The sequence below is a fragment of the Silurus meridionalis genome, chromosome 20 (genome assembly GCF_014805685.1).
Source record: "Silurus meridionalis isolate SWU-2019-XX chromosome 20, ASM1480568v1, whole genome shotgun sequence".
Classification (NCBI taxonomy): domain Eukaryota; kingdom Metazoa; phylum Chordata; class Actinopteri; order Siluriformes; family Siluridae; genus Silurus; species Silurus meridionalis.
Genome location: NC_060903.1, coordinates 12,703,476 through 12,728,790, shown reverse-complemented (window position 1 = coordinate 12,728,790; position 25,315 = coordinate 12,703,476). Strand labels below are relative to the sequence as shown.

Genomic DNA, 25,315 nt, shown 5'->3' with positions numbered 1-25,315 from the left:
TTAGTTATTTGTGCTCATCATAAGAACTTTTCTTGTTGCTTTGATCAAATTGCAAATGCTTTTGTACATTCATTTAATCGATTGTGTACAAGTGTCTGCTGTTTCCTACATTATCACTTGTTTATGTTCATGATGGTCAAAATATATTATACTGGTTTCACCTGAATAGTTTTAACCCCCAAAACATCTCAGCATCAGTTCATTGCATATATAATTGAATGCAAAATGGTTAAACCAGTTGTCAGAATCTGTCATATAAAATTTCTATTAAACTTTTTTTGTAAATGTTTCTTGAATTGATGAATTGTGCAGATGAATCTTGAATTTCACTAAAGAAAGGAAGTGTACAGCATCAGATCAACTAATAATCAACTAGTGCTGTAAAAGAGGTCAAAGGTGAATCTTGTAAACCTTCAATTGCAGAGTGTATACAGACAGAGCAAAACAAAGAATTGTTAATTCTGACAATGGATGAACAACTAAAAACAAACACACACACACACACACACTGTATATTGTATATACATACATATTAGTATATAGTACAGCAAAAGTGTGAATCCTGTCCGGTCTTTTGCAATTAATATAAATCAACTATGCAATCAAATAAATTAATTTGTGCTGCTGAAATTCATCAGTCACTGTGATCCAAACCATAGTTTATATCAAGAAATACTGAAACTGTGCACCATCTTACTGACAATATGACTAAACATTTTGATGATTTTGTTTGTGAACACTGACAGGAACTTTTTATTCTGATGGGAAATACATGTTAAACTTTCTTTCTTTCGGCTTCTCCCATCAAGGGTCGCCACAGCGGATCATCGGCATGTTTGATTTCGCATGTTGTTACGCTGGATGCCCTTCCTAACGCAACCCTCCCCATTTATCTGGGATTGGGACCGGCACTAAGAGTGGCTGGGGTTGGTTCCCTGACCGGGTTAATTGACACAAATATTTACTTTTGATAGGTGAATTAAGGATTTAGAAAAAAATACACGCTTTTGCAAGAAATACAATGTATTGTGCTACTTGTAGAAATTGTTTTAAGTAATGCAGCTAAGGATGATTCAAGAAATGCTCCAAAGAAACTGAGAAAAACTAATAAGATTGGAATATTTTTTCTCCTACATGCTCAGTACAGTTTTGTCAACATGAAACGACAAAAAAAAAAAAGTACGATAAATCAAAGCTTATTGCATTTTATAAAATCTATTTTAAAATCAGAAAGTCTGGCATACATGGTATTTCAACTAAACAAACTTTCTGGGTGTTTTATATGTAATCATTTTGGTCAGGTATAGCTCTTTATTTGTTGTTGTTTTTTGTCTGAAGCTGTACCACATATTACATCAATATCAGCAGAATGTAAATAACCGCAGCAATGACATGAGCAAAGTTGATATGCTCGAGTTACCATCCCTTCAACATCAAAATGCAATTAAACAAATAAAAAATAACGACACCAACATTATAGATTTTTTTTATTACAAATCTTTTTAATTTGGACATCAAAACAACCAGTTAAACCCTTGAAAATGATGCTCATTTTACGTCCCATAGGATATATGAATGCAGTGTAACAGATATATAGTTCCTCAGTACAGAATTTATACTGTTTCACATTTGCATTTTAAAACACTCTCTGGCTGTGTAAGTGTTGTTGCGTTGTCCTGTTGGAGTTTAATTGACAGGCTCGTGGTAGGATGGAGAGAAAAGCTTGCATAATGCTTGAATTCCATATACATTCCTCCTTATTATATGGAAGGATCCCCGATACCGCTGCATCGCATCATTTAACTAATCAATCAAGCGACCAAGCAAGTTGACAATCAGTGGAATGATAGAGAAGTATGTAAATACCTACAGCAGTCTCTCGTCACACTACAGACGGAAAAAAAGAAACCAGAACAGGGTGATGAACATGTGAGTGCAGATGGACAAAAGGTACTGGCCCTTTAGAATTTTTTTTTTATGTTTATGCATATGTAAGGTGTGAGGTATTGGTCATACTGTGTTGTGTGTGTGACTGAAAAGAGATTATTTAGACCATGTGGACGAGAAAGAAATCTATGAAAATGTGCAAGAAGAGAGGTACCAATTCAATTGAGGTATCAAGTCCAAAACTTTACAAATTGTGTTAATTGTAGTGTATTTCTTGAGAGTGAAAAAAGGCACCAGCAGTGGCTCTGAGGACACAGAAGAGCTAGAAGCTCCACTTGATCTTCAGTGTGCCCTGTCCATGCATTTTGGTGTGTAAATGTGTGTTACTGTGTGTGTGTGTGTGTGTGTGTGTGCACTAAACGTTCAAATCACCACTTTCTCCAGAGATTTGATGGGCAGGGTTATTGCTTTTAGGCCATTGCTGGGGCAACTGTTGCCACGACTTAGGGCCTGTCCAGTGACCATTGCAGCAGCATGGCAGTGTTCAGGGGGGCGGGGCAGGAAGACAGGACAAGAGCGTGTGCGAGCATGCCCTTTTTGCCACACTGCATGGCACATCAACTGGCTCACCGTGTCCAGCGGGGATACGGGGTGCGTATGCATATGTGCGTGCTCATCACGCCGTTTCAGTGAATACCACGTGAGGAAGATGAAGAAGAAGCCCAGAAACTTGAGGCTGGCCGCCAAACCGAAGTAGACAAACCGAAGTGACGTCACGTCATACTCCCAACAGGATCCATGAACACCACAGTCCTGCTGCCAGAGCATACAGGTGGTGTCAATCACTGCGCCGAAATATATCGGAGTAGGGATATAGGCTGGGAAATGAAAGAATATTAAAAAATGAGCATTTGTTTTATATTAAGACATGGTCTTTCCACATAAAAATAGATTCGTTTTTACAATAGATTTATCATTGGAATTTTAATGTTCAATATTCAGTCTTAAAGCCAAGTTCAAGTAATACAAGATACACTAAATGGACAAATGGTTTGGGACACCTGACTTTTCCAGGCGTGTGGTTCTTCCACAAACTGTTACCACAGTTGTTGAGGTCTTTGGATTCAATCAAATTTTTCCCTTTAGTTAATCTATGAGACTTAAACCTGTTCAAGGATGACAATGCCCATGTGCACAGTCAGCTCCATGAAGATATGGGTTTGAGTGGAAGATCTTGAGTGGCCCTGTATAAAGATCTGACTTCAACTGCACACCTTTTGTATGAATTGGAATGTTGAATGCACCCCAGCCCTCTTCACCTCACCTACATCAGTACCTGACTTTACTAACATCCTTGTAGCTGAATGAGCACAAATGCACACCAAAATCTAGTGGAATCTTCCCAGATGTGTGGATGTTACTATAACAGTAAATGGAAACCATTTGTTAGATGAGATGCTCAAACACACATACGAATCGACAAACGTTTGTCCACAGAGTGTATTTACTGTTCGTCAGTCCGGTATTAATTATTGAAGAAATATGTCAGCATAAGGAATTTGCTGGATTTCACTGTGGCTTAATTCTAGTCATAAATAGCAAAGAAAAATAATACATAAAATAAAAATCAGGTTTTGTCCCAAAGTTTTAATATATTGCGTGAAATTAGATTTTACCAAAGCGTTGCATTTAGGCTTCTTCTAACACTGACTTGTCACGATTCATGACAAGAACCAATTTAACGCACACTGTGGGAAATCTTTACTGAGGTATCTTACAGCTTTTATGAAAACTGTCTATATGCAGTGAATTTGAAATGTATTTCCGTCATACCGAGAGTCCTAAGAAGAACAAATTGCATTCCCAAAGCAAATGGTCTCTCCTGCTCTTCTACAGACCTACAGAAAGGAAAAGAGCTGTAGCATAAATATATGTTTTTCCAATATTTGAGATTTGTAGACTTATAATAGTTGTTATGCCTACAGGAACAATTATGCTTACTTGCCATTAAAACAAATACATTTTATCACTGTGATATCAAAACATTGTTCAAAAAACTGCCAGAAGGAAACACACCTCAGGGTGACTATGATGGCAGAAGGCTGTGCACAGGCAGTTATTAGGGTGACAATGAAGAGGAAGATGAGGAAGGTTATGAGCGTTCCACAGGTGCGCTCACACTTGCCAGCGCATAGCCGTTCTCATTCAGGTACGTTTTCACAATGACCACTTGCAAATCGTGATTTCCTCCAGATGGAGTGATCACCTGTCTGCTTTGTACACAAGCACAGTCTGAATAATTCCTGATCTGGAAAAGAAAAAAACAACACAAATATATAACCCATGTACAGCACAATGCAGACTGAAGGTTGGTTCCAGTGACCACTGTTCCTGCCCCTCTTCCCTCCACGGATCTTCCCACTTCACCCAGGCCTGCCTCTGGATAGCGTTCTCTTCGTTTGGAGGCCAGTCTGTGCAGCTTGGGACGGTTTCTCATCAACGCCTTGGGTGGTTACATGAAATTCCGGAGTAAGAACAGGAGCTTTGAGGATGGATTTGGATTGTAGTTAATGTCAACAGTCTGCTACATTGACTCAGGTCTACAGTTTGCTTCTGATCACCATCACTGTACTCCGCAACATCGTTTATCTGCTATAAATGAACATTCGGTGCAACCCAGATGAGGATGGGTTCCCTCTTGAGTCTGGTTCCTCTCAAGGTTTCTTCCTTATGCCATCTCGGGGAGTTTTTCCTCGCCACGGCTTGTTCATCAGGGACAAACTTACACTTATAAAAATGTTCATTGTTAAAAACGCTATAAAAATAACTACATGAGTTACAGTGAACTATATATATGACTTTCTACAAGACTACTACATTGGTGGGTTTACAGTGTTTCACACAAACACTCATTTAACTAAGAAAAACAAAAAGAAATGCTACAGAAAACTTGCTGTTTGGTATGAAATGTTTATATGAGGGGGTTTTATTATGCTATCACTTGTGCTGAAACAATTAACACTTATTAATAAAGACAGATCATGTGCCCTCACCCCAGAGCTGTCATTGGAGACACCGCTGCAGCCAGCCAGACAGGGGTTAAAGTATGTAATTCCATCTGAACCACACACAGGAGCATACTCATGGATCCGGCAACCACAGTTAACATTACAGCCCCCTGTTAAGTTCCGATGGGACAGAGTCAGCGTGGGCCTGCGAAGGAAGACGAAAACACAGATGAAGACAATTACTTGTGAACACAGCAGATTTTGCATATGCTAAAAAATAAATAAAATTAGTAAAATCTCCATTTAAAGCAACAGAATATGAAAACAAGCTTGTCAGCTCCTTGATAGAGTCTTCGCTTCTAAGTATACCAACATTTTCACGATATGCATCTGCCAGTCCATTATAATTTCCTTTAAGTTGCAATGCTCATCAGAATGCAGTGAATATACAATTACCCAGTATGAAATAAGAAAAACGAAGTTGTGCTAATGGTTAAGTTGTGATCTTTATATGAAAGTTGCCCATTATTTAATAGATAAGCTGACAAACAAAATGATGTACTTGGGTTCATGTTATATAAAGAACAATATGAAATAATATAAGGAAAGTGGAATGAAGGCTGACAGAATGGTCATCCAACACTAATCCTTTGCCTGATCTCTTTTACCAAATACAGGCTGAGAGCTGGTTTGCAAAAGGACAATAGCAATATTGCTTGAAATATTAAATAGTCATAAATGCCAATAGGTTAGACAGGCCCATTCTTAATTCCTAATTAATCTTTTCGTGCATACACCGACCAGTCATAGCAATATGACCGAATAACATTATTATAGGTGAAGTGAATAACACTGATTATCTCTCCATAATGGCACCTGTTAGTGGTTGGGATATATTACTATATAACTATATAATATATTGCTTATATATTACTTAATACTAATTTAAACCGTGCAATATTACCTATGTGCAATATGTTTGAAAGCGTTACTACTTTTTGGTGGTCTCTTTCTTTTGTATTTAAAACACTGTGATGTATATACTTGTATTGTCTCTACCTTTTATATATTTGCACATCTATTTTTTTTTTTTTTTGCTGCTGTAACACAGAAATTGTCCTCAAAGTTGACGTATTAGAAGCAGGAAAAATGGGCGAGCATAAGGATTTGAGTTTGAGGGCCAAATTGTGATGACTAGATGACTGGGTTAGAGCATCTCCAAAACTGCAGCTCTTGTGGGATGTTCTGCTTCTGCAGTGGTCAGTATCTATCAAAAGTGGTCCAAGTAAGGAACAGTGACCAGCGACAGGGTCACGGGCAGCAACAGACAACACAACATCAGACATGTTTTGCCTGGTCGGCAGCCATAAAGTTATGCCTGGTCAGTGTATATTGGCCTTAACCAGCCCTTCTACATTGCACTTAAATGGCCATCTATGAGCACAATATATGAACAATATATGATTTAAAAAAAGAGCAACTCTAGTTCAATTCAATTGTTTTTGTATAGCGCTTTTAACAATGAACATAATCACAAAACAGCTTTACAGAAATAAACAGATTGACTGTATACATTTAAAATTTCTTTTAACTTGAACCCTATAAGTTTATCCCCAATGATCCAGAACTAAAAATGGAACCCATCCTCATCTGGAGGACACGGCTATTTATTCATTGTAATTACATCATTGTGGAAGTCATTGTTTGAAAACAACAGTGGTTAAGACTCTGGGGTACTGATCAGAAGGTCTGGGATTTTCAAGGCCCAGGATTGTCAAGTTGTCATTATTGGGCCCTTGAGCAAGGCCCCTAACCCTCTCTGCACTGGGGCACTGTTTCATGGCTGACCCCAGTTTCCTAACAATCTAAAATATGTGATGTTCCATTGTCTGGTAATGTAGATGTGACAAGTAAAAGCCCTTTTTTTCTTTATCGATACTTACTGACAAACACTTGGGTGTAAAACTGTTTGTAGTAATTGTAGCCATAAGCCGTTATAGATCCATCTAAAAACATGTTAAATGTTCTACATAGCACTATATAATAATGATTATAAATATGTGCATAACATTAAGATTTTTATATCAGTTTCATATCAGACGAGAGTGCAACGCTTTGTATGTTTAATAAATGTAATTGTAGGATTTGTCTTTACTATTCTTGCCGAGATGCACTGTGCCATTAGAGCAGATCTGTGGTCTTCATTTGTTTTAGCACAACAGAAACAGTATACTCAGGATTTACAATGTTGAGATGTAATATATAGCAGTTGGCAGTGGGCGTAAGAGCTGTTAGCTGCAACAATCCAATGTAATGCTGAGCTCGGCACAGCTTTGTACAGCAATTTCAAATACAGAGACAGACTGAGGTTTACTTTCAGTGACTGCATCGTATTCTCTGAACTTGAGAACCAGCATCAAGTCAACTTATTGATAGAAACTTTAAAGCACTTTGTAAGTCACTCTGAATAAGGGCTTCTGCCAAACGGCATAAATGTTAATGTAAGTTGTACCACTAATATAGTGGTACATTTGTTCCTGTCCATTAAGGAGATAATAGCCACAATGTGGAATGCAAATGCATACAGAGATCCTGCTGTAGCACTTATAGGTGTGGAAGCCATTGGTACATATATGATAAGTTACTCTGAATATTAACACAGATGGTCAGGTGGTTTGGTTAAATGCTACTTATGGAGCCTGGATACACAGTAGTTGATTTCTGGAACTGTCAGCAAAAACCATACCTATAGTTTTTCCAGGTTACGTTATACAGTAGGAGAGCGGCCTCTAGAGGCGAATTACTGAGGTGCTGAGGTGCGGTTTCGATCACATGACTGACTTGGCCATTTAATAACATACATTATTTTTGCCTTAAAAAGCTCTTATATAATTAATTTTTTTAGATCTGCCTGTGAGATCACCAATACTATGGCATGGGGCGGGGCAGTGCAATAGTTGACTTATTTGCTTATATATTTAAGAATTGTTTAACTGATTTATTTACTTTTCTACATATTTTACTTAATAAAACTTTAAAAGCTAATAGGCAAATTCTTATTTGTGTTGTGCTGCAGGTGTCGATTAAGCGGTGATGTTGATGTAAACATTAGGCTATAGCTGGGCAAATTAATTCTAGTTAATTTATTATTAGTAACAATACTAATGGTAATATTTTTTATTTAATAATGAAATGAAAACATTTAATACGTTAATTTAATACAACAAAAGCCAAATATCGGCTTGAAATCGACAGCTATCACCAGCTATCCTATCGATCCTATCGTCCATCAGCACAACCCTAGTGTAGAGCCTTCCTATCAGTTGAATCTAAACAGAAAGTCTGAATCTATTCAAACAAATTCCTATTTGCTACTTCTATTAGCGGTCACATCAATAAGCACCAGGAGCCCAGTTACAATAACAGCCATACATGCCAAAGCCATAACACAGTCACCCCTAAGATTGACAGGTGATGTGATATGCTTTGGATCATGAGCACTGCCTTTCCTACTTTATATTTTTCTAGTCCCTTTATACTGGTCTTACATTCCAGTGCTCATGTTAGTTCCCACTCTCCAGTGTTCTGTATTGCTTAAAGAGTATGATCACACTCTAAGCGAGTTTTTCCCTTGCCACAGTCGCCATAGCTGCTCATCAGGGATAAATACACATCGTTCACCTTAACTTTTAAATTCTGTAAAGCTGCTTTGAGACAATGTCTATTGTGAAAAGCGCTATAGAAATAAACTTGACTTGACTGGTACAAGTGAACCTTGGTTTTATCTGTTGTTCCTAAAGTAAGTAAAAAATCATTTCTAGCAATTTTTCTGGCCTGTTTTTTATTGTTGCCAGTAGTTTGAATCTTAAGATAAACCCTCTGTATTTAAACGTGCAACAGTGCACTTTTTGATGCGGTGCAGTAGAGACTCCTACCTAATGTTTGTCAGGGTATTTGAAAATGCCAAGACGAAAGAATGCTCCTAATATTTATATACATGTTCTTAAGATATACGTATTATGTTGCAATAGAAATACAGCACAGAGAAAACCTGAGCAAATGGGGCAAAGTATGTAATATTCTTACCCAGTAGTGTAGGGTATGTTGATTCCCCCTAGATTAATGCTTTCACAACCAACAATGAAGAGTGTGGAGAAACAGAGCAGAGACACTCCACTACAGATCATTGCCAGCTTGGCTGATTCTCTTGCTCCTAACTTCAGCTTCTTAATTATATAGCCTCCAAGCACTATCCCAACACCAGCACTGGGCACAATTACCAAGCCTACAACAGAGGAGGGGGTTGGGTCGGCGCAGAAAAATAAACATGACAAGATAAAAAATTACAGCACAGTCACAACACAGTGTGCTAGTGTGTGTGTGTGTGAGAGAGAGATAATGAGAAACCAAAAAAAAAGAGGAAGAAGAGATCAATCACCTGTATAGATACTGGCACTGGATGCTGGAACCCCAAATTGAGACTCAATAAATTTAGGGATGAACGTGATGAAGGCTGTAACGATGGCACACTCTGCTGTGTACGACAAACTCACAAACAAAAAGATCACATTGCTCAAGATACGCAGGGCTGCCTTGGGCATATCTAGAAGAATAAATAAAGGTATAATGAGAGCCCGAAAGGCAAAAAAGAATAAGAAGAATACAATAGAACGGTAATAAAAAATAAATGATTTAAAACAGCAAAGATATTTGACTTATGACCAAAGACTATCTTAAAATTTGATGTGAGCGATTCGAACCATACACTAATACATACTTTACTTTAGTTACACAAAAAAAAAAACGTCAATACTTTCAGTATCATCTTTACATATACAAGACTTAACCTCTGTATGTAATGGTGATGGAGACCTGACGGTTTACCTTTGATGTCTTTTCCAAACCCGATGGAGGAAGAGACGGCTTGGCTCTTCTCCTTCATCACCTCATCATCGCTTGGCAGGTCCCCCACCCGCTTCTTCTTCCCATTGCTTTTCTTGTGGCGAGGGGGAAGCTTCTTCGGAAAGGCAAACATGGGGAATATCACCAGCAGCATGGCCACAGCACAGAAAAGAAACCCACTCCACCTGAGACAAAGATATTGTGGAATAGAAAAGGAGAGAGAAAGGATGAAATAGAGAAGTCATAACAGCTGGAAACCACCAAAAGGAAGAGAGAGAGAGAGAAATCATGATAAGAAAGAGAACCCATCTAAACAGGAAAAAAAAAGAAGAGACGGAGACTTCAAATTTGAGAGGGAAAATGCAAAGAAAAAGTGAAAAAGTGTTTCTTTCTCCATATTTGTATGCAAAATTATGGCCAGAATGAAAAATAAAATAAAATGATTGCATTTTCATAGATTTCTTTTTTTACATGTAAGCATACAACAAATACAAATATCGAAAGTAATTGTTGCTCTAATAACAGAACAAATCCAACAGGAAAATACAAAATACACTTGGCTTTTCATTTAATTGCTGAATTGTTTCCGAAAAGAAAAGCGCACCAAAATGAATAAACGCCACGAATACTGTATCTTGTCATTAATGCAACATTAGGCTACATACATAAAAAATGCAAATAGATGAATTAAATAAAAAAATCCACACCACTAATGATCACAGACACCAAGATCACTGCATTTTTAGCTTTGGCAATATGCTGCATTTATTATTTCATTTGATGCTGCAACCATTTCTGGGGAAAAGAAATGGCAAATAGTTTTTGACATTTTTATTGCAAAAGTATAATTTTATGTTTGGTACAAAAATCCCACAACATGAATAACAAAATTAGCTGCAATGTTTCATGCCCTACTGAATAACTAACAACTTTCAAGAAAATTAGCAAAAATTATTAAATTTAAAGCCGCATTCTGCACTGAATGATTGAAGCCAAACAAGAACAAAGACTATGAGAGTATTTACATGGAAACAGTTAATCGTATTTAAATATTTTAATATTTTACATAATCCAAATCAACTTCAGGGTTTAGACCATGCAAGTTGCTAAACCTAGTAAATAGCATTTTATTCTCTTATTTAAAGGACCAACATTGTTAAATTTACACCTTTTATTTTATATATATATATATATATATATATATATATATATATATATATATATATATATATATATATATAAACAAACAAAAACTTGTTTTTTTTTGTCAAAAATACAAAATACAAGAACAAGCAAGCGACATTTCTGTATTGATTCATTTTTATACATCTATTACCTAATTTGTGCTATTCACAACAAAAATTGTAGTTTAATGGGAATGTATTTTTGTTCGAAAATAAGTTTTTCCTCTTTGATTGCAATCACTGCATTTTTTTTACAACCATTTTGGCTCAGTTTAATAAAAACTGCCAGTAATTCTTGAAATTGTAGTGTATGACTAAGGGGTTTTACATATGCAGTGTTTAGTCATGTGTGATTCAGTGGTTTGTTTGTGCAGGTGAAAACACAGTAATCACACTCAGATGTGGACCAAAATGACCAGCCCAAAACAAAAAAGATATTTAATTCTGAATCGACTAAATACTGGACGTGAACTAAACATGCTGTGGGTTTTGATGATCTGTCTCTATGTATGATTTGCTAAAATTACCCTTAAACTGATACTGCAGTGAAAAATAGAAAATAAATGGAGGATGTAATACAAAGAAATTAGGCATTTAGTAATATTCTGTAATCATCTAGTAATGTACTGAATTTGATTTCTAAGTGCTTGGCAAATTTGATTCCCCTTTTTTCTTGTTGTTTGTTTCGTTTGTTTGCTTACTTGCTTAATTTGCATTAAGAAAACAAAGAGACTATAATTTAGCTCAAATTCTAATTCAGCAACCAGATTAATACTGTAGCTTTAAACGTTTCCTTAAGAAAGTCAGTGTGTGTCTCTCACCAGTTTCCTACGAAACGTGGATCGTTCTGATCAATGTGCACAGCAGAGTTTGGGTCGACGTAAAAGCCAATCAGAACTCCACCCAGCAGGTAACCAGCAGCTGGACCTAAAGCTCCCATTACATACATGATTGCTAACACACCCAGACATACAGACATATGCACATACACACATACATAGTGATTTCAGATTACTGACATATATGTTACTTATATACTATTGTATATTCATATTCCAAAAACACAGGTTGATAAGAAGTATTGTCAATACCTCAATTGTCAATCTCCGTAACTAATTTCTTTATTTTACTATATGTATAGCATTTTTTTTTTTCAGTTTCATGTCCATTTAAACAGTGACGCAGGACAAAAACCTCTTGGTATTACTAAATACTACAATTAGACTAATCTGAAATATTGATGTTTGGGGGAAAAAATGCATATTTTGTATTCTATTCTATGTTCTAATTGACAAAATTAGTCAGAACAACAACAAACAATATCAAGATTGCCATTCCAAATAAAACGGTAAACAATAAAACACTCAACTGTATGAATACATTTTATGATTGGTAATAAACACTGATCAGCCATAATATTCAAACCCATTCATTCGATTTATAATCATTTTCACTTGACAACGGCACCTGCTAAGGGGTGTCATATATTAGGTAGCAAGTAAAGTGAATATTTTTGTTAGAAAAAGAAAAAAATTGTGTAAATATTTTGAGCAACTTTGATGGATCAAAGTTCAAATAGTTATGGAAAGATGACTGAGCCAGAGAATTTACAAAATGGTAGGTGTTGCATAGTGTGTTCCTGGAATACTGTGGTTAGTACCTACCAAAACTGATCCGAGGCGCATTGATATACATGAGCAGCAAATGCTATCTATTCCGGTCCAAACCTACAAAGAGCTACTGAAGCAGAAAATGCTGAAAAAGTTAATAGAAAAGTTCAGAGAGAACAGTTCATCATAGCTTATGGAGCTCTTTAACTGCAGACCTGCTCGTGAGCTCATGCCGGACAATGGAGCAGTAAAGGAAGGCCTGGTCTGGTCTCCTATTTTACTTTGCATCATGAAAAAGTCTTCCAAGTCAAGTCAACTCAAGAGGATTTTATTGTCATTTCTACCATACACAGTGGTACACAGTACACAGTAACAATGAGACAACGTTCCTCCAGAACCCTGGTGCTACACTAAACAACATAGAGCTACAACACACAACATAAATCTACATTAAGTACAACCTAGTGCAAACAAAAAAACAGTACGGACAGACAACACAAGACAGTGTGGGACAAATACACAACACAAAATAGCACCGACCAGAGGACTATAAAAGACTATGAACAGTACATGTAAACAAATACAATGCAGTGCAAAAACAGCAGTAGCAGCAGTTGAGAAAAGGTGGTTGAGATCGAGGTGCAAAAAAACTGCATCTAAACGGTATAATATGGTTAAGTATAAATAATAAATACATGGTAGTGGAATGGATTGAGATGAGTAATGAGCGTGTGTTGAGTTCAGGTTGTACAGTTCAGTAACACTCCGTTGACTGAGTGCGTGTGTGTGTGTTTTCAGTTTAGTTCTGTGTGTTTGGGAGTCTGAATGTGACGGCCCGAATGCTTCGCAACCACATTCCTGATGGCAGGAGGGTGAAGAGTGTGTGTGAGGGGTGTGTGGGGTCGTCGACAATGCTGTTGGCTTTGCGGATGCAGCATGTGGTGTAAATGTCTGTGATGGAGGGGAGAGAGCCTCCAATGTTCTCAGCTGTCCTTACTACCCTCTGTAGGGTCTTGCGATCCGAGACGGGGCAGTTCCCAAACCAGGCAGTGATGCAGCTGCTCAAGATGCTTTAGATGGTCCCTCTGTAGAACATGGTCAGGATAGGGGGAGGGAGATGAGCTTTCCTCAGCCTTCTCTGGAAGTAGAGATGCTGCTTGGTTTTCTTGACGATGGAGCTGTTGACCAGGTGAGGTTATACGCCAGATGAACACCAAGGAATTTGGTGCTCATGGCGATCTCCACTGAGGATCCATCAATGAACAGTAGAGAAAGGCTGCTCTGTGCTCTCCTGAAGTCCACAACAATCTCTTTGGTTTGGTCAACGTTTAGAGACACGTTATTCGCTCACACCAGGCTGTTAACTGTGCCACCTCTGTATGCTGCCTCGCCGTTCTTGCTGATGAGACCCTCCACGGTAGTGTTGTCGGCGATCTTGATGATACGATTCGAGCTGTGCATTGCTACACAGTCGTGAGTCAGCAGAGTGAAAAGCAATGGGCTGAGCACACAGCCCTGAGGGGCCCTACTGTTCATTGTAGTGGTGCTGGAAATTCTGTTTCCGATCCGGACTGACTGAGGTCTCCCAGTCAGGAAGTCCAGGATCCAGTTGCTGAGGGAAATGTTCAGGCCCAGTAGGCTAAGCTTGCCGATCAGATTCTTGTTGTTCAGGTGGGTGAGGGCCAGATGGAGGGTGTTGATGTCGGTGAAGACATCCGCTAGTATAGTTGTATATTGTCTGTTCCAGCAGACTTCTGTGGGTTAAATCTTCATAGAGTTTTCCTCACTTCAGCTGTGGTTAGACAGAGTCTTCCCTGGGTGTGTCCGCTGTCCTGTTCTTAAGGCTGTCTTGTCCCCTGCTCTGAAGGCGTCTCTTTCAGCAGCGCACGCACTTTTTTGGTCATCCACTTCTGGTTAGAGCGTGTAGTGATGGTCTTGGAGATGGTCAAGTCATCAAAGCACTTGCTGATTTAGCTGGTCACTGATGATGTGTACTTCTCAAAGTTGATGAAATCGCCGTTGGGTGCAGCCCCGCTAGACATGTCCCAGTTCCATGTCCATGTGAACATGTCACAGTTCCAGTGTGGGAAGAAGACAAGCCAAGACAAGCCAATACAAGCAGTGTAAGGGCAATTTTCTGCTGGGAAACCTCCTGTTATTCATATGGATGTTACTCTGACACTTACCACCTAGCTTAATTTTGTCGCTGTGTCAGTTCACTTCAGTTCAGTGGTATTTCCTAATATCAGTTGCTTCTTTCGGCAGGATAACCCTCCAGACTGCAAAAACTGTTCAGGAGTGGTTTGAGAAACATAGGTTCAAGATGTGGGCATGGGCTCAAAACTCCCCAGATCTCAATCCGATCTAGTCGCTGTGAAATGTGCTGAATAAGCAAGTCCAATTCATGTAGGCCCCACCTCCCAAATTACAGGCTTGCTGCTAATGTTCATACCTCGATGGGTCAGAGCTGCCTTGGCAGCACAGGTGGCTTTAATGTTATGGCTGATCAATATATAAGATCAGATGCAAAAGTGATTCAGAATTATAAGCAAATCATCATCAGCAAATCATAACCCATCACTGACTGAACAAAAAATCTAGTTAAGATAGCGGTGTGTTACTTACCCAAGTAAAGCGAAGCGTTCTCCTTTTTCACGTTATCATCCAGGTAGGTGGGTCCAAGGGTGTAGATGGGTGTGGACCCCATGCCAATCAGAATCTGAGCGCAAATAAACAGAGCCACATACAGAGCATGCTCCCGGTCTTCCTGGTCTCGTGGACATGCCTCAGGCCCCTCCCTCTTACTGCTATTGGTAATGGTGCAGAGCCCCTCTCCCCGTCCGGTAGTGTTGAGCTGCTCCAGCTGATAAGGTGGACAAATGAAGTGAGGGAGAGAAAAAAGTGCAGCACCAACAGCAATAACCATTCCCCCAATGGCAAGCCAGCGTGGCCTCCGGCCCCGTCCACCAAAGTAGCTGATGAAGACGACAATGAGGAGACTGCCAATGTCAAAACAGCTGACCAGCAGACCAGATTCTGAACTACGCAGGCTGTAGCGCTTTTCTGTAATAAACACAGAAACACACATAATTCAATGCCACTTTGGCTGCATTCTAAAAACAATGTGTACATACAGCACAACACATTGGATTTCTTGCAAAAGAGTGTATTTTTTTTTTTTATTTATCTCTCAAAAAATAAGTATTTGCGTCAATGAACATGTGATTCCCATCAGAATGAAAAGTTTTTTTGTCATTGTTCACAAACAAAATCATCAAAATGTTTAGTCATATTGTCAGTATGATGGCACACAGTTTCAGGATTTCTTTATATAAACTACGGTTTGGATCACAGTGACTAAAAATGCATATTTGATTTATATTAATTGCAAGAGACCAGACAGGATTTACAGATTTACTGTACTATACAAGTGTTCGTTTGTTTATTGGTTATGTTTCGTATACACTTTCCAATTAAAGGTTCATGAGATTTATCTTTGACCGATTTAAAAAAACTAGTTGATTATTGGTTGATCTGATGCCGTTCACTCACCATCATTAGTGACATTCAAGATTCATCTGCACAATTCATCAATTTAAGCCCCCCAAAAAATAATAGATATTTTAGATGACAGATTATAACTGGTTGAACCATTTTGCATTCAATGACTTATGCAATGAACTGATGCTAAGATGTTTTGTGGGTTAAAACTATTCAGGTGAAACCAGTATAATATATTTTGATCAACATGAACATAAACAACTGATAATGTAGGAAACCGCAGACACTTGTACACAATCGAGTAAATGAATGTACAAAAGCATTCGCAATTTGATCAAAGCACAAGAAAAGTTATGATGTGCACGTGACTAAATGACGTGGAGGGTGAACAAGTAGTTTTGAGATTTTTTCATTTCTGATCTGAGAAACGCTCCAAAGCAACTAAGAAAAATTGCAATAAAGAACAAGTATTTCTTATCCGATTAATCGATTAAATCATCAGTAGAATGCACGATTATGGAAATATTCGATAGCTGAAGCTCTAATACCACCACAGTGGATTTGGAAAGAAGTAATCAAAAATGTTATTGCCATTTTTATTTCTAGCTTTAATTCAAGGGGTTTAAAAGTTCCATTAACCATTTGGAAATTACAGCCATTTTTGCATAGATTTTCCACTTTCACATGTTTAAAAGAAATCAGACACTTGACGGATATTTTATCTCTGTGAAGCTGCTTTAAAACAATGTCCATTGTTAAAAACTTTATAAAAAAAAAACAAATTTTAATTAAAATTGACTTATAAACTGTATCCTGGCAAGTGTGAACTGATTTCTTATTATTCATGACACATTAAGAAAATAATGATTCTGAACTGTTACATTTTTTGATAGAACTATCAATACACAGTATAAAGTGGTATAGATGCAAGTGTTGGAGGCCATCAAAAAGGTGTAGCATCTCAAGAAAGAAAGGTCCGCATGAGAACTGCTTTAAAGTATTAAAGATAGAGCTGTCAATCAATTGAAATCTTTATTTGTGATTAAATGCACGATTGCCACGAGCTAACTCGTGATTAATCGCAACTTAATAGCACATTTTATCTGCTCTAAATGTACCTTAATTTAATATGTTAAGTTTTTAATACTTTAATCAACATGGGCATGGATGCTTTGTGCAAGTTTATGTATATTATTAGTGAAAATATTCTCAACATTGAGCATGAAGACAAAATATTTTTGTAAATGTTTTAAAGTAGTTATGGTTTTTAAATTATGTAAATCATCAGGACATTGATGATTTTCCTATGTTTCCACACGGACGGTTTTAATTGCCGGATGTGTGCATCATAGCGGATTTTTGACTTGGTGCATCAGTAAAACAATTTCGGTGGAGTTTTTATTTTTTTTATAACTGAATAAAGAAAGGCAGTTGTGAATAAATGTGTTGTGTTGGAGGTTTAAATTTTGTTTTTTTTATATTTATTTATTTATGTTCTTAATAAAAAACGATCAAACAGAATTGCACGCTGCGTTAACCGCGCGTTACAATTAATTTGCGTTAAGGTGTTGTTAAGGTGTTAATTTTAACAGCCCTAATTAAAAATATACTAATAATTATCCTGTGTTTGCCCAAATGATCAAAAAATGCTGTACCTGCTTAACAGTTAAACATTAATTACACCTTGATTGCTTTTTTTTTGTTTTGTTTGGTTTTTTTAACCACTGTGGTGTTGTACAGAGGCAAAATTGTATCTACTTTTCCAAATACTCACGCATCTGATTTGATCCGTTTGTTTTTTTTTCTTAGCGCCATGTCAACTTCTATGTTTATGTTCATCACGAAAGCTCGGTTTTGTTATACAATTAGATATTAAAAAATTTCTAAGATGTTTATGATAACTTTGCTCTAAAAACTTTAATACTACATTTGGATTTCGCGTCTGATTGTATTAAGTCAAGTTTATTTCTCAAGTGCTTTTCACAACGGACAGTGTCTCAAAGCAGCTTTACAGAATTTAACAGTTTAGGTGAACGGTGTCTGTTTATCCCTGATGAGCAGCCATGACGACTTTGACCCTTAGATGTTATGAGGAAGAAACTTGAGAGGAACCAGTCTCAAAAGGGAAACCCATCCTCATTTGTGTGATAAAGAGTGTGATTATAGTCTTTAAACAATACAGAACACTGAAGAGTGAGAACTAACATGAGTACTGGAATGTAAGATTATGAGTAATGTCCTTTGTGGTTATGGAACCAGGAGCTACTGAGCAACTCATAAAATACCTCAACATTTGACATCATCATTGATCCAACACCAGCTTCTCCATGCCAGAGCCTGCAAACACTCAAAGAGGTCCAGTGTCCAAACTCTACATGAGGTGGAATCCAATTGGCGCTGGTACGTCTCTAGATGGTTTGGGATGGGCATCTACTTCTTTAAAAGTTCCACAATCTTCTATAATCTTCTTCTATTATTAGATGTTTCACTTCAATGGATGGGAAAAATCAGGGACCTCAGCTTTGTAGAGCAAATTTAATAATGAAACACAACTCTGCCAGCATGAAACATAATTCTGGGCTGTCTGTTAGCTCTTGTGTGGAGAAATCTTTTGTGCACGGGTTTGGCAAAACAGATCATTAAAATATCTGTAGTGATTTTAAGATTATTACAGGCACATTTTCACACTGTGGTTATATAAAGTGTTAATGTAACTTCCTGACAGTAGGAAAGATCCCATTTTAACACACCATAGAGAATGTGCTTCTAGACCCTGAAATAAATTCAGCTGCATAGGACCACCTTCTGGGGGACCACGCACAAAGCAAAATATCCCCACAGTTAAGAAATAAATCTCTTTTATGATGTCAATGCTTTTCTTCTAACATATCTGAAAGTCATTTCCATCACTGTTATATATATTTAAACACCAGATAAGCTTAGCATTTTTGTAAAACTCCGGTACACAAAAAGCATACAAAGCACAGAATCTAACTCTGAGAAGTTATAAATCAGGGGAGAGGTACAACAGGATTTCGAAAAAAAACATTAGATGTACCGTGGAACACAAAGAAAGTCATCATCACCAAGTAGATCAAATGTGGCACCACAGGGACAATACCGGGAACAGGACGTTCCTCCAAAACTGATGAAAGGACAAGAGGGAAATTTATCAGCAATGCTGCCAAAAGGCCCACAGCAACATTAAAGGAACTGCAGGAATATCTGGCAACTTCTGTTCACTCCCTGATGTGACAGCAATCTCTTTTATTCCTCTCATGTCTGGATTATGGTGTGGAATTGCTAAACAAATGCCCTTTGTTACAAAAAAAGAAATCCCAAAAACGAATATTTTGGGTGGAATTAAAGTGATACATATGTTTGCCATAAAAACAAGGCAGTTATTACAAAAAAACATGTTCATGTATCATCATGAATAATGTTGTTGTTAACATCATGCTCTAGTCGAGAATTAAAGATGGCTGACTCCAAACCACTATTTTGCCACATGGCATCTTTCAGATAGCAGAAGATAAGGAAAATATTCACCTTAAATGTTTCTTCCACATTGTATTTAAACACGGAAATAGTTATTTTATGTGCCTTCCACATTATACAAGGATTGAAATCAAAATTTACATCCAAACCAGATGAATTACAGCATGTTACATACGTGATCTCTCACACTCTTGAGAGACCATGGTGATAAACACTTCTGCGTTATAGTCACGATGTCTCCGGCGCTTCCGTTTCATTCGTTACGGTTGTTACTGCGATATCTGCAGGAGTGTCAACAAGAGCTCTCAAAGATCGATGTCCGTTTCGAAAAGGCCCTTCAAGCAAGCTGGAAAAAGACTTTAAAATACACAGCTGCAAAAAATAATAAAATACCTATTAACTGAAACGCTTTGCACAGAGGAACACGCTCATTTTATTCCTCTGAATGGCACATCGAATCTAAAATGTGTTACAGTGGACACTCAGTTTGAAGGAAATGTTAAAGAATTGTGAGAGCTGCAAAATTCCAAAACGGGAAAGAAGTTGCTCATCTCTTCCATGGCCAGGTTTGTGTTATTCTCTCATTATTTCACCAGCAAGAGAGCAGATACATGGTGAAGTTGGTATTAAATGTGGCTTGTCTTTAGTGATCTGTTGCTTCAATGGATAGCAGAAAAATTCAAATCGAAAGAAAACTTCACCAAATGAATTCAAAAGGGTTTTCCACAAGATGCAAACCATTGGTAAGACAGAAAGGTGCATCAAGTCACCCGATTTAGATATAAATACTCTCCGATTAAATAACCATAACTTGCATAATATGGTCATATTCATGATTTCAACACAATGTAACGGACAGAATATGTCTTTTGTTTCTCATATAACAAAATGTGGTTCCACAAAAGCTATTTATATTTAAATCAATGGATCAAGGGCCTCGACTATAGATTTTGGGCTGACAGTACAATCAGGATCTATAGTAATTGATAACCTTATAGCCAACAACGATGATTCAGTCTTATCAGGATGCATCAGCATGTCTTTTTCGAAGGTATTATTGGAGCAAAACCTCTTCCGGATGCATTCTTACTCTTCAGTAAGTAATCAGTAATCTCATTTTTCCCTTCAGTCTGAATGCTTTTGCACTGCACAGCTTCCACCTGATTGTGGCAAGCGTTCACATGTTCCTAATAAGTAAATACATATATTTGGTCATTTGTTTGTAGTGTAACTAAAGTACTACTATAGTATAAACACACAAAATTGGATGCAATAGGAGTGCGGTACAACCAGTACAACAACAAGGTACACTTGCAGTACAAACACAGTAAAACACAACTCATCAATAGTTTTACTGCAGTATTAAAATACACTGCAAATTATTCAGATTTAACACTGCAGAATATATATTGCAAAATTCAAGATATATAAATGGATTACTCCTGAAATATGGACACAATTCAGCTGCAGTATTAATTTAGTTCAAGTACAGTACAATAAGATGATTGCAAAATGAACATCATAAAACAACAATATTCTATTCAATATATCTGGAAAGCTGTAGTGCGATAAATCTCTAAAATGACCCTTTTATTGCTCAACTAAAAAGAGTAAGTTTGAAATGAACACTGTTTATATTTTATTTGAGTGTTTCTCTACTAGTGTTGGTTAAATTTCTTTTATAGATTCATTTTGTTTATGTTCAAGAAGCCTATTTTAGAGCAATTTAGCAGACTAATACTAGCAAATAAACATTTTCATTAATAAACATGTTCGCAAGACACAGCGGAGTCCTGGAAGAGTAAATTAGCTTTCAAACATTATTGCTTTTCCATCAAAACACTAAAATAAAATCATGTGTATACTGATCAAATGACCAGTTATTTCACAATAAACTGATCTGTGGAAGAGAATAAGGAGTCCACTCCAAAAAAATCAGATATCCACATTAGGGAACGATACAGTGTTCAAAGGTAGTAAAGAAATCTTTAAATGTGATTATAAGGGGAAAGGGGGATAATTAGGCCAGAAAAAAGGTGAATGTCTAAAAACAGCTCTTTAGGATAAGATCCTGAGTGTCTGAAGTCTGCACATGTACACACACACACACACACACACACACACACACACACACACACACACACTACAATAAAAGAATATCTGTTTTTAGGATTAAACATTTTTTATAATGTTAATCAGATTAGGAAATCTAGATTTCTGCATTCCACAAAGTCTTACAAGTGAGTCAGAGACTTGAAGCTTTAGCGCTATAGAAATATATCAGTGTTGTTGCAATCTACATAAGAGAAGAAATCAAATAAAGCAGGGGTCACCAACATGATGCCCGCGAGCACCAGGTCGCCCGCAAGGTCCAGGAGTCGCCAGGCCTTTTCTAAAAATAGCTCACCATAGCGCCACCTACCAGTGAGCTGCTTCTGTCTGCTTCCTACCTTGTTAAATCATTGTTAATAATAATTATTGAGAAATCATTAACATGATCAGTGTCTTCACATAGATGAATATAATTAATTATTAATGATAACATATAATTAAAGATAAATTGAGCATTCCAGAATGTGGTTCCTGGGGACATTTATGGCATTTGGCAGACGCCTTTAGATGGATGGATGGGTGGATGGATGGGTGGATGGATGGGTGGATGGGTGGGTGGATAGGTAGATGGATGGGTGGGTGGGTGGGTGGGTAGGTAGATGGATGGGTGGGTGGGTGGGTGGGTAGGTAGATGGATGGATGGATGGATAGATAAATAGATCTTTATTGTCATTGCATTGTACAGGTACACAGCAATGAAATGCAGTTTGGAATCTACCAGAAGTGCAAAATGTAGCTATCGTGCAAAAGTGCAGATAAATATGTAGCATATTTACAGCAAGTGATAAATATGTAAACATATGTACAAATGTACATTTTTATCCAGTTATCTCAGTCAGACATCTGAGAAATTGAGGGTTAAGGGCCTTGTTTAAAAGTGGCAGCTGAGTAATGCTGGGATTTGAGCCCATGACCTTCTGATTACAAGGTCAACATCTTATCCGCTGAGCTACCACTAAAGAAGCATATATCAGAGAAGAAGGGACTACAAAGAGAAAAGTAATAGTTTTAGTTACCTATAGTGGTGATGACGCTGCTGAGGTAGCCGGACACCATGAGAGACTGAATAAACGTGAGGTAACACATGTAAAACAAGAAGCAACGCGAGTCCGAAAACAGCACCCGCAGGTAGCGCCTGAGGGGAAAGCGGGCCAGCCGCGAGAGGAGCGGGGCCGGGATGCGGCGTCTCCTCCCTGCCGCCGACGCGCCGGAGGAGTCCGCGGATCCGTCGAGGTTGTCCCGGGAGCTGCCACCTGCCGCCGAGATGCGCGGTTTCTCAGGGTTTCCAGGCCCCTCCGTCTCCAAAACCTGCCTTTCGTGAAGCGTGGGGAGGCTTTTCGATTTCTGAGCCGGGCCCGAGTCCTCAGACGGATAAGCCGAAGGTTTGACACATGGCTCGGCATCTCCATCTGCAGCGCCATCGCGGTCCCTGGAGGCCATTCTAAAGCAGGATGGGACGATTTTTCGGGTTGTTCTGCTGGTTGTTCAGTAGGTTCCTCTGGCAGCTCCTTATGTCCTGATGGGGTTTGACCTCAGTGAGAATATTCGCCATATACCAGTGGTGTTTTCCAGCGTTTGCATTTCAAGCTGGGATGGATGGAGTCATTTAGAGAAGTGTCTGGTGAAGGACAGGGCACTGATACAGAGTGTGTCTTCCTCAGCGATGATCATTGTGGCCCCAAAACAAGCAGTTTGCATGTCATATTGGCACAATGGCATTGGGATCTCACCAGATGACTTCATAGAGGTGTGAAGACTCCGATTACTCGTGCACAAAGAATGACCATCATCCAGAAGACTATTCTTCCTGCGAAGGAAAACGTACCGTTGATCGAACATGCATTCAGCAGCTGAGCTCACAGTCCCGGGAATACACGCATCCTGGACGCCTAAACCGGTGTGGCAAAGCAGTGGGAGCGCAAAACCAGCGCGCAGCGTTTTGGCGCAGTTAGCATGCTGCACTGCAAACGTCCAGGACAAACAACAGAAACGGCATGGCGTGGACTAGCGGTGGATGAAGTTTGTCCTCTCAGCATGCACGGATCCGTTTTAAAACCTCGCGATCGACATGATCTGACATCTTCATTACATCTAAAGCATGTTTGTCCTCTTGTGGTGTGTCCTTGGTAAGCAGGGGGTCGCAGAAGCTGCTGTTTACAGTGCACTCACTGCGGCGTTCAGGCAATTATATGGAAAGCCGTTGGTATCAAAACCATGCGCGCAGGGAAAAATCTGGTTCTAAAAAGGGTCATATTTAAGGATACTTCGCTTAATTAAAACAAACAAACAAAACAAAAAGAATAAAGCATTAATTATGAATTAATTCAGCTATGAACTGGTCCAGGACCAGCTTTAGAGTACGGGCTCAAGTTGTATTTCATTACACATCCTTGCACATATTCCATGAAGCTTCCGAAATGCGGATTTACACCAAAACTGCACAATTTTGCATGGAAAATTAGTAATGTCAAAGCTGTCATGTGGATCGGTAAGCACGGTGGGATACCAAACCAGAGACAACCTGTGTGAAATGGTATGGTTATACTGGAACCATCCTGCAAGTCCCTTAAATAAATCAGTGCTCGAATTGAGGGATGGATCCGGGACCCTCCATAAGGCATTAGGGACCCCCCATGACAAGTAAAAAATAGACTTAGGGGGGTCCCCAAGATTATTTTAATAAAAAGGTATATGAATTACACAACACTGGGGGACCCCCCCATAAGACTTAACTCAATTCAAGCACTGAAGTAAAGTTTTAACAGATGATGACATTATTACATAATTTAATCGAATTTTATATTATTATATCTTTACCATGATGGGTGCTGTTGATTCTGACTCATGGAGCCAGAATAAAGCAGGATATTTGGCAGGATAAACTAAAAGTCAGATCTTTCCTCCACAGTTTTAACGTTGGTGTTGCAGTGGTTATTTGAATGCGATCCTTAGCCGTGTACCCAGTATGAACCTATGACCTTGAAAAAGTTTCATGCTCCACCAACAGAGCTATTCTATTCTATTTTATTGTTGCATATCACAAAGAAATCTGTTTTGGGCTAATAACCTCAAATTCTCACACATACTGCAGTTGAAACCAAGCTTGTACAGTACTATAAAAAGTATGTTTATTTTATAGCATAGGTCTGCAAGCTGCTAGTGCTTGGTGTGAAGGTCACATGCATGGTGTACATTCTGGTTTGAAATGCGCTTAAGAGGAACTGCACATTGAATGAAGACTAATGAAGTAATAATCGTTTTAAAAAATGTTGTTCGGAGAATGTGAACAAAGCAAGTATGACAAAAAAAAAAACATAACTGAAGAGATCTGGGTACAGGTGCAAAGGAAGAGATGCCACCGATGCAGCTTTGCTTTGATATTGGGACGAACTCGGTGCTGGGGGGTCCGGGTAATTTTTTTAAGGTTTGATTGTCCTTGATAATCTTGTCTCATCAGTTTCAGAATTGATCCATTTTTTTTTTGTTCTGAGATTACCTCACTCTGGCTTGCAATATGGTGATAGCCAAGAATTGTGACCTTATTTACAATCTTGAAACCCTTCAGAAACATTTCATTAGAGGATGATCAAATGTGGTCAGTAAGAATAATTTT

The 25,315-nt window shown here is 38.2% G+C and overlaps 1 protein-coding gene across 1 annotated transcript; it reads right to left on the bottom strand.

The window, feature by feature from the left end:
* Nucleotides 1-1,470: 1,470 nt before the first annotated feature.
* On the bottom strand, nucleotides 1,471-25,277 carry slco5a1a (solute carrier organic anion transporter family member 5A1a). The gene is given in 11 exon segments (XM_046876648.1): nucleotides 1,471-2,765; nucleotides 3,721-3,785; nucleotides 3,964-4,078; nucleotides 4,081-4,195; nucleotides 4,941-5,100; nucleotides 8,982-9,180; nucleotides 9,334-9,498; nucleotides 9,780-9,982; nucleotides 11,803-11,935; nucleotides 15,217-15,654; nucleotides 22,719-25,277. Coding segments are annotated over 11 exon segments (2,472 nt in total). The 5' UTR covers nucleotides 23,143-25,277; the 3' UTR covers nucleotides 1,471-2,310.
* Nucleotides 25,278-25,315: the final 38 nt, after the last annotated feature.